Source organism: Lonchura striata, chromosome 38 (assembly GCF_046129695.1).
Source record: "Lonchura striata isolate bLonStr1 chromosome 38, bLonStr1.mat, whole genome shotgun sequence".
Classification (NCBI taxonomy): domain Eukaryota; kingdom Metazoa; phylum Chordata; class Aves; order Passeriformes; family Estrildidae; genus Lonchura; species Lonchura striata.
Window position 1 is genome coordinate 2,234,055 of NC_134640.1, and position 17,002 is coordinate 2,251,056.

At 44.5% G+C, this 17,002-nt stretch overlaps 1 protein-coding gene across 1 annotated transcript in view; it reads right to left on the reverse strand.

Annotated features, from left to right (window-relative positions):
- Positions 1-17,002, reverse strand: part of MED25 (mediator complex subunit 25) — a 44,593-nt gene that overhangs the window by 14,555 nt on the left and 13,036 nt on the right. Inside the window, exons 10-17 of the mRNA XM_077789835.1 lie at positions 16,050-16,140; positions 13,267-13,307; positions 13,145-13,204; positions 11,338-11,472; positions 10,382-10,467; positions 8,701-8,758; positions 6,287-6,394; positions 2,196-2,384 (exon numbers count right to left, since the gene is read on the reverse strand). Coding sequence (XP_077645961.1) covers positions 2,196-2,384; positions 6,287-6,394; positions 8,701-8,758; positions 10,382-10,467; positions 11,338-11,472; positions 13,145-13,204; positions 13,267-13,307; positions 16,050-16,140 — 768 coding nt within the window. The remainder of the gene's footprint in view (positions 1-2,195; positions 2,385-6,286; positions 6,395-8,700; positions 8,759-10,381; positions 10,468-11,337; positions 11,473-13,144; positions 13,205-13,266; positions 13,308-16,049; positions 16,141-17,002) is intronic.

Genomic DNA, 17,002 nt, shown 5'->3' on the forward strand with positions numbered 1-17,002 from the left:
TTTGGGGGGGTTAAAAAGGGGTTAAATGGGGAGAAATGAGATTTTGGGGGGTTAAATAGGGAAAAAATTTGATTTGTTGGGGTTGAAATAGGGTTAAAGAAGGAAAAAAGAGGTTAAGGAGGGGAAAACTGGGTTAAAGGGGGAAAATGGGTTTTGGGGGGGTTAAAATGGGGTTAAAGAGGGGAAAAATGGGGTTAAAGGAGGGGAAATGGTATTTTGGGTGGTTAAAATGGGGTTAAATGGGGAAAAATTTGATTTGGTGGGGTTAAAATAGGGTTAAAAAGGTGAAAAAGGGGTTAAAGGAGGGAAAATGGGATTTTTGAGGGTTAAAATGGGGTTAAATGGGGAAAAATGGGGTTAAAGGGGGGGAAATGGGGTTAAAAATGAGATTTGGTGGGGTTAAAATGGGGTTAAAGGGGGGAAATGGGGTTAAAAAGGGAAAAATGGGATTTGGGGGGGTTAAAATGGGGTTAAATGGGGAAAAATGGGATTTTGGCGTCTCAGCTGGCCCTGCCATTCTCCTCCTTGATTTGAGTGGAAAATGAGATTAAAAATGGGAAAAAATGTGTAAAAATTGGTAAAAGGATGGGATTTGGAGGGGATAAAAGGGGGAAAAAGGGGGCAAAAGGGGTAAAAGGGGAAAAATGGGGTTAAATGGGGGAAAATGGGATTTGGTGGGGTTAAAGGGGGGAAAATGGGGTTAAAAAGGGAAAAAATGGGGGCAAAATGGGGTTTAGGGGTCTCAGCTGGCCCTGAGATCATTCTCCTTGATGTGAGGCAAAAATGGGATTAAAAATGGGAAAAAATGTGTAAAAATTGGTAAAAGGATGGGATTAAAGGAGGGAAAATGGGGGAAAAAAGGAGTAAAAGGGGAAAAATGGGGTTAAATGGGGGAAAATGGGATTTAGTAGGGTTAAAATGGGGTTAAAGGGGGGGAAATGGGGTTTTGGGGGAAAAAATGGGATTTTGGGGTCTCAGCTGGCCCTGGGATCCTCCTCCTTGATTTGAGGGGAAAATGGGACTAAAAATGGGAAAAAATGTGTAAAAATAGGTAAAAGGATGGGATTTGGAGGGGAAAAATGGGGTAAAAAGGGATAAAAGGGGAAAAATGGGGTTAAATAGGGGAAAATGGGATTTGATGGGGTTAAAATGGGATTCAAGGGGGGAAAATGGGGTGAAAGGGGGAAAAATGGGGGGAAAATGGGGTTAAAGGGGAAAATGGGATTTGGTGGGGTTAAAATGGGGTTAAAAGGGGGGAAAATGGGGTTAAAGGGAGGAAAATGGGGTTTTGGGGGAAAAAAATGGGATTTAGGGGTCTAAGCTGGCCCTGCCATCCTCCTCCTTAATCTGAGTGGAAAACCTGATTAAAAACGGGATTACAACCTGAAAAAAATGGGCAAAAAATTGTAAAAAAATCATAAAATAATGTAATTTTTTTGGGGGGGGTTGAAGGGTGGAAAATCGTGCCGGGAAGCGACGCGGGCGAGCTGGCTGAGGCGTGCAGGATTTTGGGGATTTTTGGGGTGGTTTTTGGGGGTTTTTGGGGGTTTTTGGGTGGTTTTTGGTGTTTTTGGGTGTTTTTGGGTGTTTTTGGGTGGTTTTTGGGTGGTTTTTGGTGTTTTTTGGGTGTTTTTGGGTGGTTTTGGGTGTTTTTTGGGTGGTGTTTGGGGGTTTTTGGGTGTTTTTTGGGTGTTTTTGGGTGGTTTTGGGTGTTTTTGGGTGGTTTTGGGTGGTTTTTGGGTGGTTTTTGGGTGTTTTTGGGGGTTTTTGGGTGGTTTTTGGGGGTTTTTGGGTGTTTTTGGGTGGTTTTTGGGTGTTTTTGGGTGTTTTTGGGTGTTTTTGGGTGGTTTTTGGTGGTTTTGGGTGTTTTTGGGTGGTTTTTGGTGTTTTTTGGGTGTTTTTGGGTGGTTTTTGGGTGGTTTTTGGGTGTTTTTTGGGTGTTTTTGGGTGTTTTTGGGTGGTTTTTGGGGGTTTTTGGGTGTTTTTGGGTGGTTTTTGGGTGGTTTTTGGTGTTTTTTGGGTGTTTTTGGGTGGGTTTTGGGTGTTTTTGGGGGTTTTTGGGTGGTTTTTGGGTGTTTTTGGGTGTTTTTGGGTGGTTTTGGGTGGTTTTTGGGGGTTTTTGGGTGGTTTTTGGGTGTTTTTGGGTGGTTTTGGGTGGTTTTTGGGGTTTTTTTGGGTTTTTTTGGCGGGCTCACCCCGCGCTGCTGGTCCATCTTGTGCTGCTGCACCTGCTTGTGGTTGGTGATGACCTGGCGGATGCCGTTGACGAAGCCGCTCTGGTCGTTGGGGATGAGGCCCATGAAAATTTTCTTTTTGGAGGAGTAGAGGAGCATGAGGACGCGCACCTCGCACGGCGCCGTGTGCGGGAAGTGCACGCAGCCGGCCTGCGGCGCGGGAAAACGGCGTCAGAACGGTAAGAAATGGCGTTAAAACGGCAGAAAATGGCATTAACATGGTAAAAAACGGCATTAAATGGCATGAAAATGGCAGGAAATGGCATTAAATGGCAGGAAATGGCATTGAAATGGCATTAAAGGGAATGAAAATGGCAGAAAATGGTAAGAAATGGCATGAAAATGGCAGAAAATGGCATTAAATGACAGAAAATGGCATTGAAATGGCATTAAAGGGAATGAAAATGGCAGAAAATGGTAAGAAATGGCGTTAAAACGGCAGAAAATGGCATTAAAATGGTAAAAAACGGCATTAAATGGCATGAAAATGGCAGAAAATGGCATTGAAATGGCAGGAAATGGCATTGAAATGGCATTAAAGGGAATGAAAATGGCAGAAAATGGTAAAAAACGGCATTAAATGGTATGAAAATGGCAGAAAATGGCATTGAAATGGCATTAAAGGGAATGAAAATGGCAGAAAATGGTAAGAAATGGCGTTAAAACGGCAGAAAATGGCATTAAAGGGCGTTAAAATGGCATTAAAATGGCATTAAAGTGGCAGAAAATGGTAAGAAATGGCATTAAATGGCATTAAAATGGTAAAAAATGGCATTAAATGGCATTAAAGTGGCAGAAAATGGCATTAAATGGCATTAAAATGGTAAAAAATGGCATTAAATGGTATTAAAATGGCATGAAAATGGCAGAAAATGGCATTGAAATGGCATTAAAGGGAATGAAAATGGCATTGAAATGGTAAAAAATGGCTTTAAATGGCATTAAAATGGCAGAAAATGGCATTAAAATGGCATTAAATGGCATTAAAATGGCATTAAAGTGGAAAAAATGGCATTAAAATGGTAAAAAATGGCATTAAATGGCATTAAAGTGGCAGAAAATGGCATTAAAATGGTAAAAAAAGGCATTAAATGGTATTAAAATGGCATGAAAATGGCATTAAATGGCAGAAAATGGCATTGAAATGGCATTAAAGGGAATGAAAATGGCAGAAAATGGTAAGAAATGGCGTTAAATGGTATGAAAATGGCATGAAAATGGCATTGAAAATGGCATGAAAATGGCATTGAAATGGCATTAAAGGGAATGAAAATGGCAGAAAATGGTAAGAAATGGCATTAAAACACATGAAAATGGCAGAAATTGGCATGAAAATGGCATTAACATGGTAAAAAACTGCATTAAATGGCATGAAAATGGCAGGAAATGGCATTGAAATGGCAGGAAATGGTAAGAAATGGCATTAAATGGTATTAAAATGGCATTAAAATGACAGAAAATGACACTAAAATGGCAGAAAACGGCAGAAAATGGCATTAAAATTGCAGAAAATGGCATTAAAATGGCAGCAAATTAGGATAATTTTGGGGTCCCCAGGATGATTTTGGGGTCCCCAGGATGATTTTGGGGTGCCCAGGATAATTTCGGGGTCCCCAGGATAATTTGGGCTCCCTGAGGATAATTTGGGGTCCCCAGGATAATTTCGGGGTCCCCAGGATAATTTTGGTTTCCCCAGGATAATTTTTGGGGTCCCCAGGATAATTTTTGGGGTGCCAGGATAATTTTGGGGTCCCCAGGATAATTTTTGGGGTCCCCAGGATAATTTGGGCTCCCTGAGGATAATTTCGGTGTCCCCAGGATAATTTTGGTTTCCCCAGGATAATTTTGGTGTCCCCAGGGATAATTTTTGGGGTCCCCAGGATAATTTTTGGGGTCCCCAGGATAATTTTGGTTTCCCTGGGAATGTTTTGGGCTCCCTGAGGATAATTTCGGGGTCCCCAGGATAATTTTGGGGTCCCCAGGATGATTTTGGGGTGCCAGGATGATTTTGGGGTGCCCAGGGATAATTTTGGGGTCCCCAGGGATGATTTTGGGGTCCCCAGGATAATTTTTGGGGTCCCCAGGATAATTTTGGTTTCCCTGGGAATGTTTTGGGCTCCCTGAGGATAATTTCGGGGTCCCCAGGATAATTTTGGGGTCCCCAGGATGATTTTGGGGTGCCAGGATGATTTTGGGGTGCCCAGGGATAATTTTGGTGTCCCCAGGATAGTTTTGGGGTGCCAGGATAATTTCGGTGTCCCCAGGATAATTTTGGGCTCCCTGAGGATAATTTTGGGGTGCCAGGATGATTTTGGGGTCCCCAGGATGATTTGGAGTCCCTGAGGATAATTTTGGTGTCCCCAGGGATGATTTTGGGGTCCCTGAGGATAATTTCGGGGTCCCCAGGATAATTTTTGGGGTCCCCAGGATAATTTTTGGGGTCCCCAGGATAATTTGGGCTCCCTGAGGATAATTTTGGGGTCCCCAGGATGATTTTGGGGTCCCCAGAATATTTTGGTTTCCCTGGGAATGTTTTGGGCTCCCTGAGGATAATTTGGAGTCCCTGAGGATAATTTCGGGGTCCCCAGGATAATTTGGAGTCCCTGAGGATAATTTTAGGGTGCCAGGATGATTTTGGGGTCCCCAGGATAATTTTGGGGTGCCAGGATGATTTTGGGGTCCCGAGGATGATTTTGGGGTGCCAGGATAATTTCGGTGTCCCCAGGAATAATTCTGGGGTCCCCAGGGATAATTTTTGGTGTCCCCAGGATAATTTTGGTTTCCCTGGGAATGTTTTGGGCTCCCTGAGGATAATTTCGGGGTCCCCAGGATAATTTCGGGGTCCCCAGGATAATTTCGGTGTCCCCAGGATAATTTTTGGGGTCCCCAGGATAATTTTGGGGTCCCCAGGATAAATTTTGGGGTCCCCAGGATAATTTTTGGGGTCCCTGAGGATAATTTCGGTGTCCCCAGGATAATTTTGGGGTGCCAGGATAATTTCCAGGTCCCCAGGGATGATTTTGGGGTCCCCAGGGATAATTTTTGGGGTCTCCAGGATAATTTCGGGGTCCCCAGGGATAATTTCGGTGTCCCCAGGATAATTTTGGGGTGCCAGGATGATTTTGGGGTGCCAGGATAATTTCCAGGTCCCCAGAATATTTTGGTTTCCCTGGGAATGTTTTGGGCTCCCTGAGGATAATTTCAGGGTCCCCAGGATAATTTTAGGGTGCCAGGATGATTTTGGGGTCCCCAGGATAATTTTGGGGTCCCCAGGATAATTTCGGGGTCTCCAGGATAATTTCGGGGTCCCCAGGATAATTTGGGCTCCCTGAGGATAATTTTAGGGTGCCAGGATAATTTTGGGGTGCCCAGGATATTTTTGGGGTCTCCAGGATAATTTCGGGGTCCCCAGGGATGATTTTGGGTTCCCTGAGGATAATTTTGGGGTCCCGGGGAAGTTTTTGGGGTGCCGAGGATGATTTGGGGGTCCCCAGGATATTTTGGTTTCCCTGAGGATAATTTGGGCTCCCTGAGGATAATTTCGGGGTCCCCAGGGATGATTTTGGGGTCCCTGAGGATAATTTTGGGGTCCCGGGGAAGTTTTTGGGGTCCCAAGGATAATTTCGGTGTCCCCCGGATAATTCTGGGGTCCCCAGGATAATTTTGGGGTCCCCAGGATAATTTGGGCTCCCTGAGGATAATTTTGGAGTCCCGAGGATGATTTGGGGGTCCCCAGAATATTTTGGTTTCCCTGGGAATGTTTTGGGCTCCCTGAGGATAATTTGGAGTCCCTGAGGATAATTTTAGGGTGCCAGGATGATTTTGGGGTGCCCAGGTATAATTTTGGGGTGCCAGGAGGATTTTGGGGTGCCAGGAGGATTTTGGGGTGCCAGGATGATTTCAGGGTCCCCAGGGATAATTTCGGTGTCCCGAGGATGATTTTGGGGTCCCCAGTGATAATTTTGGGGTCCCTGGATGATTTTGGGTTGCCCAGGATAATTTTGGGGTGCCAGGAGGATTTTGGGGTGCCAGGAGGATTTTGGGGTGCTCACAAAGCCGTTGCCCATGATCCTGTAGAGGCCCTTGAGCGACTCCAGGTCTTTGTTGGTGAAGTGGAACTGGACCATGCGGGAATTGCGGAACAGGGGCCCCAGCGTGGTCTGGGAGGGGGAAAAATGGGCTCAAAAATCCCAAAAATCCCCAAAAAAACCAACTCTTAAATTCGTAAATCAGAAAATATCATCAACGACACGAAATGTCGCAAAAAAAACCCAAAAATCCCACGAAAAAACCATCAAAATCCCAACAAAACCCTAAAAATCCCATAAAAAAACCAAAAATCCCAGGAAAAACCACCACAAAATTCCACGCAAAAACCCCAAAATTCCACAAAAAAACCCCAAATTCCCCAAAAATCCCACAAAAAAAACCCCAAATTCCATAAATAAAAAACCCCAAAATCCCCCAAAAAAACCCCCAAAGTCCCAGGAAAAACCACCCCAAATTTCACAAAAAAAACCCCAAAATCCCACAAAAAAACCCCAAAATCCCACCAAAAAAACCCAAATTCCACACAAAACCCCAAAATGCCACCAAAAAAATCCCTAAAATTCCACAAAAACTCCCATTAAAAAACCCCCAAAATCCCCAAAAAAACAACTCATAAAACTCATAAATCAGAAAATATCATAAACAACCTAAAATGTCACAAAAAAACCCAAAAATCCCACAAAAAAAACATCAAAATCCCAACAAAACCCTAAAAATCCCATAAAAAAACCAAAAATCCCAGGAAAAACCACCACAAAATCCCACAGAAAACCCCAAATTACACAAAAGAAACCCAAAATCCCACAAAAACCCCAAAATGCCACCAAAAAAATCCCAAAATCCCAGGAAAAACCACCCCAAATCCCAAAAAAAACCCCCAAAAATCCCACAAAAACCACCCCAAATTCCACGCAAAAACCCCAAAATTCCACAAAAAAACCCCAAATTCCCCAAAAATCCCACAAAAAAAACCCCAAATTCCATAAATAAAAAACCCCAAAATCCCCCCAAAAAAACCCCAAATTTCACAAAAAAATCCCAAAAATCCCACAAAAAAACCCCAAAATCCCACCAAAAAAAACCCAAATTCCACACAAAACCCCAAAATGCCACCAAAAAATATCCCTAAAATTCCACAGAAACTCCCATAAAAAAACCCCCAAAAATCCCCCAAAAAACAACTCATAAAACTCATAAATCAGAAAATATCATAAACAACCTAAAATGTTACAAAAAAACCAAAAATCTCACGAAAAACCCCAAAATCCCAGGAAAAACCACCCCAAATTCCACCAAAAAAAACCCCAAAATTCCTCAAAAAACACCAAAATCCCACCCAAAAAAAATTCCCAAATCCCACAAAAATCCCAAATCCCACAAAAATTCCCAAATCCCACAAAAAACCCCCAAAATCCCACAAAAAAACCCTAAATCCCACCCCAAAAAAACCCAAAATTCCACTAAAAACCCAAAATTCCACTAAAAAACCCCAAAATTCCACAAAAAAAAAAACCAAAATCCCACAAAAAACCACCAAAATCCCACAAAAAACCCAAAATCCCACCCCAAAAAAATCCCAAATTCCACAAAAAAAACCCCAAATTCCACCAAAAACCCCAAATTCCACAAAAAAACCCCAAAATCCCACAAAAAAAAAAACAAAATCCCACAAAAAACCACCAAAATCCCACCCCAAAAAATTCCCAAATTCCACAAAAAAAACCCAAATTCCACCAAAAACCCCAAATTCCACCAAAAAAACCCCAAAATCCCACAAAAAACCCCAAAATCCCACCCAAAAAAAATCCCAAATCCCACAAAAAACCCCAAAATCCCACTAAAAAAAACCCCCAAAATCCCACTAAAAAAACCAAAATCCCACCCCAAAAAATCCCAAATCCCACAAAAAAACCCAAAATTCCACCAAAAAAAACCCCCAAATTCCACAAAAAAACCACCAAAATCCCACAAAAAAACCCAAAATCCCACCCCAAAAAATTCCCAAATCCCACAAAAAAACCCAAAATTCCACTTAAAAAACCCCCAAATTCCACAAAAAAAAAACCCCAAAATCCCACAAAAAAACCACCAAAATCCCACCCCAAAAAATCCCAAATTCCACCAAAAACCCCAATATTCCACTAAAAAAACCCCAAAATTCCACAAAAAACCACCAAAATCCCACAAAAAAACCCAAAATCCCACCCCAAAAAATCCCCAAATTCCACAAAAAAACCCAAATTCCACAAAAAACCCCAAAATTCCACAAAAAAACCCCCCCAAAATCCCACAAAAAAAAACCCCAAAATCCCACCCAAAAAATCCCAAATTCCACAAAAAAATCCCAAATTCCACCAAAACCCCAAAATTCCACCAAAAAACCCCAAAATTCCACAAAAAAACCCCAAAATCCCACCAGGAGCTGCTGCGGGATGAGCTGCATGATCAACTTCTGTGGCCACTGGTCCGTTTTGCTGGGAAAAAGGGAAAAAAAGGGAAAAATGGGAAAAAATTTAATAAGGGAAAGAAAAGGAATAAAAGGGGAAAAAATGGGGGGAAAATGGGAAAAAAAGGAAAAAAAAAGGGGGGGAAAAAGGGGGAAAAAAAGGGGAAAAAGGAGAAAAAAAAGGGGAAAAAAGGGGGAAAAAGGGAAAAAAAAAGGAAAAAAATTAAAAAGGTAAAGAAAAGGAAAAAAAGGGGGGAAATGGGGAAAAAAGGAGAAAAGGAAAATGGGAAAAAAGTTAAAAAGGGAAAGAAAAGGAATAAAAGGGGGAAAAGGGGAAAAAATGGGGAAAAAATTTAAAAAGGGAAAGAAAAGAAATAAAAGGGGAAAAAATGGGGAAAAAAGGGAAAAAAAGCAGAAAAAAAGGGGGGAAAAAGGGGAAAAATTTAATAAGAGAGAGAAAAGGAATAAAAGGGGAAAAAAAGGGGAAAAAATGGGGAAAAAAGGGAAAAAAAGCAGAAAAAATGGGGGGGAAAAGGGGAAAAATTTAATAAGGGAGAGAAAAGGAATAAAAGGGGAAAAAAAGGGGAAAAAATGGGGAAAAAAAGGAAAAAAAAGCAGAAAAAAAGGGGGAAAAATTTAATAAGGGAGAGAAAAGGAATAAAAGGGGAAAAATGGGGAAAAAAGGGAAAAAAAGCAGAAAAAAAGGGGGGAAAAATTTAATAAGGGAGAGAAAAGGAATAAAAGGGGAAAAAATGTGGAAAAAAGGGAAAAAAAGCAGAAAAAAGGGGGGAAAAAGGGGAAAAATTTAATAAGGGAGAGAAAAGGAATAAAAGGGGAAAAAAGAGGAAAAAATGGGGAAAAAAAGGGAAAAAAAGCAGAAAAAAAAGGGGGAAAAATTTAATAAGGGAGAGAAAAGGAATAAAAGGGGAAAAAAGAGGAAAAAATGGGAAAAATGGGGAAAAATTCAATAAGAGAAAGAAAAGGAATAAAACGGGGAAAACAGGGGAATAAAAGAGGGAAAAATGGAAAAAAAGGGGGGAAATGCCCCAAATTTGCCCAAAATCCCCCAAATTCAGCCCAAAATCCCCTCCCACTCCACACCAGTGAATTTTTATCACCCCAAAAATGTCCCTAAAACCCCCCAAAATGACCCCAAAACCCCCCAATTTTTCCCAAACTCCCCCAAATTTACCCCAAACACCCCCGTGACCCCCTCAGGACCCCAAAATTTCCCAAATTTGCCCAAAATCCTCCAAATTTACCCCAAATTTACCCCCAAAATCCCCTCCCACTCCACACCAGTGAATTTTTACCCCATTTTCCCCACCCCAAAATGTCCCTAAAACCCCCCAAAAAATGATCCCAAAACCCCCCAAATTTACCCCAAACACCCCCGTGACCCCCTCAGGATCCCCAAAAAACCCCAAATTTGCCCAAAATCCCCCAAATTCAGCCCAAAATCCCCCCCCACTCCACACCAGTGAATTTTTATCACCCCAAAAATGTCTTTAAAACCCCCCAAAAATGACCCCAAAACCCCCCAATTTTTCCCAAACTCCCCCAAATTTACCCCAAACACCCTCGGGACCCCCTCAGGACCCCAAAATTCCCCAAATTTGCCCAAAATCCCCGGAATTCTCCCCAAACTCACAGGTTGTCCCCGGCGCTGACGTAGACCTGGCAGGGCAGGGAGCGCGTCAGCTTCGTGCTCGAGTCCACCAGGGCGGGCTTGGGCTTCTGAGGGGAGATTTGGGGAAAAAAGGTGAAATTTGGGGGAAAAAGTTGAAATTTGGGGAAATTTGGGGGGAAAAAGGGGAAATTTGGGGAAATTTGGGGCTTCTGAGGGGAAATTTGGGGGAAAAAGGTGAAATTTGGGGAAATTTGGGGGGAAAAAGGGGAAATTTGGGGAAATTTGGGGGAAAAAGGGGTAATTTGCGGAAATTTGGGGGGGAAAGGGGAAATTTGGGGCTTCTGAGGGGAAATTTGGGGAAAAAGGTGAAATTTGGGGCTTCTGAGGGGAAATTTGGGGGAAAAAGGTGAAATTTGGGGGGAAAAGGGGAAATTTGGGGGAAAAAGGTGAAATTTGGGGGTCAGACAGGAAATTTGTTGGTCAGAGGAGAAATTGGGGGGGTCAGAGGGGAAATTTGGGGGGTCAGAGATCCCAAAATCCCCCCTAAACACCCCAAAATCCCCCCAAATTTCCCCAAATCCCCCCAAAACTCCCCAACAATGCCCCCAAATCCCCCAAGACCCCCCAAAATCCCCCAAAAATCCCTCCAATTTCCCAAAATCCCCCCAAATCCCCCCAAAATCCCCCCTTAAAGTCCCCAAAACCCCTCAAAACTTTCCAAATCCCCCCAAATTCCCCCCAAACCCCCCTAAAATCCCCTCAAAATCCCCCCCAAAATTCCCCCAAGTCCCCCCCAACCCCCCTCCAAAATCCCCCCAAATTTCCCAAAATCCCCCTAAAATCCCCCAAAATCCCCACAAACTCCCCCAAATCCCCCCAAACCCCCCAAATTTCCCAAAATCCCCCCAAAATCCCCCCAAAATCCCCCCAAATCCCCCAAATTTCCCAAAATCCCCCGAATTCCCCCCAAAATCCACCTCCTGCCACTCCAGGACGCCGCTCCAGGCCAGGACTTTGTTCCCCACCGGCTGCGGGGCCCCGGCCAAGGGGGGAGCACCCAGGGGTGCCCCCGAATTTTGGGGGGGTCCCGAGCTGGGGGGACCCCCGCTGGGCTGGGGGGGGGAAGAGGAAAAATGGGGAAAAATCAGAGAAACGCCCCAAAAAAATCCCCGTCCTCCCGCGCCTGAAAATGCCACATTTCAGCCCAAAAAATGCAATTTTAACCCGCCAAAATGAAGATTTTTACACCCAAAAAAGTGACATTTAAGCCCCCCCAAAAATGAAATTTAAGGCCCAAAAAATGAAAATATAACCCCGCCAAAATTAAGATTTTTACCCCCCCAAAATTAATATTTAACCCCCCAAAAATGCCATTTAACCACACCAAAATTAAGATTTTTGCCCCCAAAATTAAGATTTTACCCACCAAAATTAAATTAAGCCCCCAAAATTAACATTTAACGCCCCAAATTTCCATTTAATCCCCAAAATTCACATTTAACCCCCCAAAAATGCCATTTACCCCCCAAAAATACCATTTCCCCCTCCAAAATTCCCATTTCCCCCCCAAAATTCCCATTTTACCCCCAAAATTCCCATTTCCCATCCCAAAAGTGCCATTAAACCCCCAAAATTCCCATTTCACCCCCCAAATTCCCATTTTCCCCCCCAAATTCCCCATTTTCCCCCCAAAATCCCCATTTAACCCCCCAAAATTAACGTTTAACCCCCAAAAAATGAAATTAAACCCCCCAAAATCCCCATTTTCCCCAAAATCCCCATTTGCCCCCAAAATTCCCATTTAACCCCCAAAAAATGAAATTAAATCCCCCAGAATCCCCATTTCCCCCCCAAAATTCCCCTTTAACCCCCCCAAAATTCACATTTAACCATACCAAAAAATGCCATTTTTCCCCCCAAAATTCCCATTTTCCCCAAAATCCCCATTTTCCCCCCAAAATCCCCATTTTTCCCCCCCAAAATCCCCATTTTCCCCCCAAATCCCCATTTCCCCCCCCAAAATCCCCATTTCCCCCCCAAAAAATGAAATTAAACCCCCCAAAATCCCCATTTCCCCCCCAAATTCCCATTTTTCCCCCCAAAATCCCCATTTTTCCCCCCAAAATCCCCATTTTCCCCCCCAAAATCCCCATTTTCCCCCCCAAATCCCCATTTCCCCCCCAAAATCCCCATTTAACCCCCAAAAAATGAAATTAAACCCCCCAAAATCCCCATTTTCCCCCCAAAATCCCCATTTTTCCCCCCAAAATCCCCATTTTTCCCCCCAAAATCCCCATTTCCCCCCCAAAATCCCCATTTTTCCCCCCAAAATCCCCATTTTTCCCCCAAAATCCCCATTTTCCCCCCAAAATCCCCATTTTTCCCCCCAAAATCCCCATTTTTCCCCCCAAAATCCCCATTTCCCCCCCCAAAATCCCCATTTTTCCCCCCAAAATCCCCATTTTTCCCCCCAAAATCCCCATTTTTCCCCCAAAATCCCCATTTTCCCCCCAAAATCCCCATTTTTCCCCCCAAAATCCCCATTTTCCCCCCCAAAATCCCCATTTTCCCCCCCAAATTCCCATTTTTCTCCCCAAAATCCCCATTTAACCCCCCCAAAAAATGAAATTAAATCCCCCAGAATCCCCATTTACCCCCCAAAATTCCCCTTTAACCCCCCCAAAATTCCCCTTTAACCCCCAAAAAATGCCATTTTTCCCCCCAAAATCCCCATTTTTCCCCCAAAATCCCCATTTCCCCCCAAAATCCCCACTTCCCTCTCACCGCTCCGGGCGCCGCCGGGTTCTGGGGGGCTCCGGGGGGCGGCGGCAGCAGCGGCGGATTTTGGGGGGTCCCGGGGGGGCGGGGGGCGGCAGCTTGGGGGGCAGGGGGGGGAGGGGCGGGGCCTGCCCGAAGGGGGGGGGCTGCAGGGGGGGCAGGGCCGGGACTGCCACACAAAATTTGGGGGGGGGGGGGGGGGTCAGGGGGGTGTTGACCCCCCCCCCAAAAATTATTTTAACCCCCCAAAATTATTTTAAGCCCCCCGAAATTATTTTGATGCACCCCAAGTTGTTTTAAGCCCCCCTAAAATATTTTAAATCCACCCTAAAATATTTTAAGCCCCCCCCCCCCAAAATGGTTGTGGTATCTCCCGAAATTATTTGGACACCCCAAAATTATTTTGAACCCCCCCCAAAATTATTTTAATTTAATTTAACCCCCCATAATTAACCTCAAATCACCCCCCAATTAACTCCCCACCCTAACTAACACTCATAATTAACCCCTTAATTAACCCCCCAATTAACTCCCCACCTTAATTAACCCCGCATTACCCCTCCTGCAATACCACCAGCAACCACCAGATGGCAGCGCCCCCTCCCCGACCTTCCCAGCGCCCCCAAAATATCCCCTCAAAAAATCCACAAAAATCCCCCAAAAATCTCCAAAAATCCCCCCAAAAATCCCCAAAAAATCCCTCAAAAAATCCCCCCAAAAACCCCCAAAAAACCCCCAAAATCCCCAAAAATCCCGCCAAAAATCCCAAAAAAATCCTGAAAAATCCCCCAAAAATCCCAAAAAAATCCCTCCAAAAATCCCCAAAAAATCCCCAAAAACCCCCAAAAAATCCTGAAAAATCCTCCAAAAATCCCAAAAAAATCCCCCAAACCCCCCCCCAAACACCCCCCCAAAAAATCCCCCAAAATTCCCCGCACCCTACCCAATTTTTGGGGTTCCTTTTTTGGGGCGGGGGTCCCGATTTTTTGGGGGGGGGTCCCCAAAACTCACAGCGCCCCGCGAGGCTCTTCTGGTTCTTGGCGGCCTCCACGGCCGAAAAATCCCCCAAGAAATCCCAAAAAAATCCCCCCAAAATCCCCAAAAATCCCAAAAAAATCCCCCAAGAAATCCCCAAAAAATCCCCAAAAATCCCCCCAAAATCCCCAAAAATCCCGCCAAAAACCCCCAAAAAATCCTGAAAAATCCTCCAAAAATCCCCAAAAAATGCTGAAAAATCCCCCAAAAATCCCCCAAAAATCCCTCAAAAAATCCCAAAAAAATCCCCAAAAATCCCGCCAAAAACCCCCAAAAAATCCTGAAAAATCCTCCAAAAATCCCAAAAAAATTCCCCAAAAATCCCCAAAAAATCCCCAAAAAATCCCCAAAATCCCCCCAAAATCCCCCCAAAAATCTCCAAAAATCCCCAAAAAATCCCCAAGAAATCCCTAAAAAATCCCCAAAAAATCCCTAAAAACCCCCCAAAATCCCCCCAAAAATCCCCAAAAAATCCTCAAGAAATCCCAAAAAATCCCCCAAAAATCCCCAAGAAACCCCATTAAAAATCCCCCAAAAACCCCCAAAAAATCCCCAAAAAATCCCCCAAAAATCCCAAAAAAATCCCCAAAAATCCCCAAAACCCCCCCAAACACCCCCCAAAAAATCCCCCAAAATTCCCCGCACCCCCCCCAATTTTTGGGGTCCCGATTTTTTGGGGGGGGTCCCCAAAACTCACAGCGCCCCGCGAGGCTCTTCTGGTTCTTGGCGGCCTCCACGGCCGAAAAATCCCCCAAGAAATCCCCAAAAAATCCCCAAAAATCCCCAAAAAATCCCCCCAAAAATCCCCAAAAATCCCCAAAAATCCCCAAAAAATCCCCCAAGAAATCCCCAAAAAATCCCCAAAAATCCCCCCAAAATCCCCCAAAAATCCCCCAAAAAACCCCCAAAAAATCCTGAAAAATCCCCCAAAAATCCCAAAAAAATCCCCAAAAATCCCCCCAAAATCCCCAAAAATCCCCCCAAAAAACCCCCAAAAAATCCCCAAGAAATCCCTAAAAAATCCCCAAAAAATCCTGAAAAATCCTCCAAAAATCCCCAAAATCCCCCAAAAATCCCCCAAAAAACCCCCAAAAAATCCCCAAAAAATCCCCCAAAACCCCCCAAACCCCCCCAAACCCCCCCCCAAAAAATCCCCCCAAAATTCCCCGCACCCCCCCAATTTTTGGGGTTCCCTTTTTTGGGGCGGGGGTCCCGATTTTTTGGGGGGGGGTCCCCAAAACTCACAGCGCCCCGCGAGGCTCTTCTGGTTCTTGGCGGCCTCCACGGCCGAAAAATCCCCCAAGAAATCCCCAAAAAATCCCCAAAAATCTCCCCAAAATCCCCAAAAATCCCCCAAAAATCCCCCCAAAACCCCCCAAAAAATCCTGAAAAATCCCCCAAAAATCCCCAAAAAATCCCCAAAAATCCCGCCAAAATCCCCAAAAATCTCCCCAAAAATCCCCAAAAAATCCCCAAAAACCCCCAAAAATCCCCAAAATCCCCCAAAAATCCCCAAGAAACCCCATTAAAAATCCCCAAAAATCCATCAAAAAATCCCCAAAAAATCCCCCAAAACCCCCAAAAAATCCTGAAAAATCCCCCAAAAATCCCCCCAAAATCCCCAAAAATCCCCCCAAAAAACCCCAAAAAAATCCTGAAAAATCCCCCAAGAAATCCCAAAAAAATCCCCAAAAATCCCCCCCAAAAATCCTGCCAAAAACCCTCAAAAAATCCCCAAAAAATCCCCAAAAAATCCCCAAAATCCCCCCAAAATCCCCAAAAAATTCCCCAAAATCCCCAAAAAATCCCCCAAAATTCCCCGCACCCCCCAATTTTTGGGGTCCCTATTTTTTGGGGGGGGGTCCCCAAAACTCACAGCGCCCCGCGAGGCTCTTCTGGTTCTTGGCGGCCTCCACGGCCGACTGAGCCGCGGCCTGGGCGGCGTTCAGGGCGCCGGGGGGGGGCACCTGCCAAATTTGGGGAAAATTTGGGGAAAATTTGGGGGGTTAAACCTTCTCCTCCCCCCCAAAAAAAGAAAAGAAACTGTCGGAAATAAATAATTAAAAAAAAATTATTCCCAAAGTGGAAAAACAGCCCGAAAACAGCACAAATCTTCACCCAAAAAAAAGGTCAAAATCCTCCCCTGAAACAACAGCGAATTTCCCCCAAAATAACTCAAATCCACCCAAACCACCCAAAAAAAAACCCCAAAAAAACCCAAATCCCCCCCAAAACCCCAAATCCCCCCAAACCCCCCTAAAAAAACCCAAAAATCCCCAAATCCCCCCGAAAAAAACCCCAAATCCTCCCCAAATCCCCCCCCAAAAAAAACCCAAAAAACCCCAAATCCTGCCCAAAACCCCAAAAATCCCCAAATCCTCCCCAAAAAATCCCAAATGAAACCCCAAAAAAACCCCAAATCCCCCCCAAACCCCCCCAAAAAACCCCAAATCCCCCCAAACCCCCCCAAAAATCCCCAAATCCTCCCCAAGCCCCCCCAAAAAACCCCAAATCCCCCCCAAGCCCCCCCTAAAAAACCCCAAAAATCCCCAAATCCCCCCTAAAAATCCCCAAAAATCCCCAAATCCCCCCCAAAAATCCCCAAATCCTCCCCAAAAAACCCCAAATAAACCCCCAAAAAAACCCCAAATTCCCCCAAATCCCCTCAAAACCCCCCAAAAACCCCCAAAAATCCCCAAACCCCCCAAACCCCCCTAAAAAACCCCAAATCCCCCCCAAGCCCACCCCAAAAAGCCCCAAAAATCCCCAAATCCTCCCCAAAAAACCCCAAATAAAACCCCAAAAAAACCCCAAATCCCCCCAAAATCC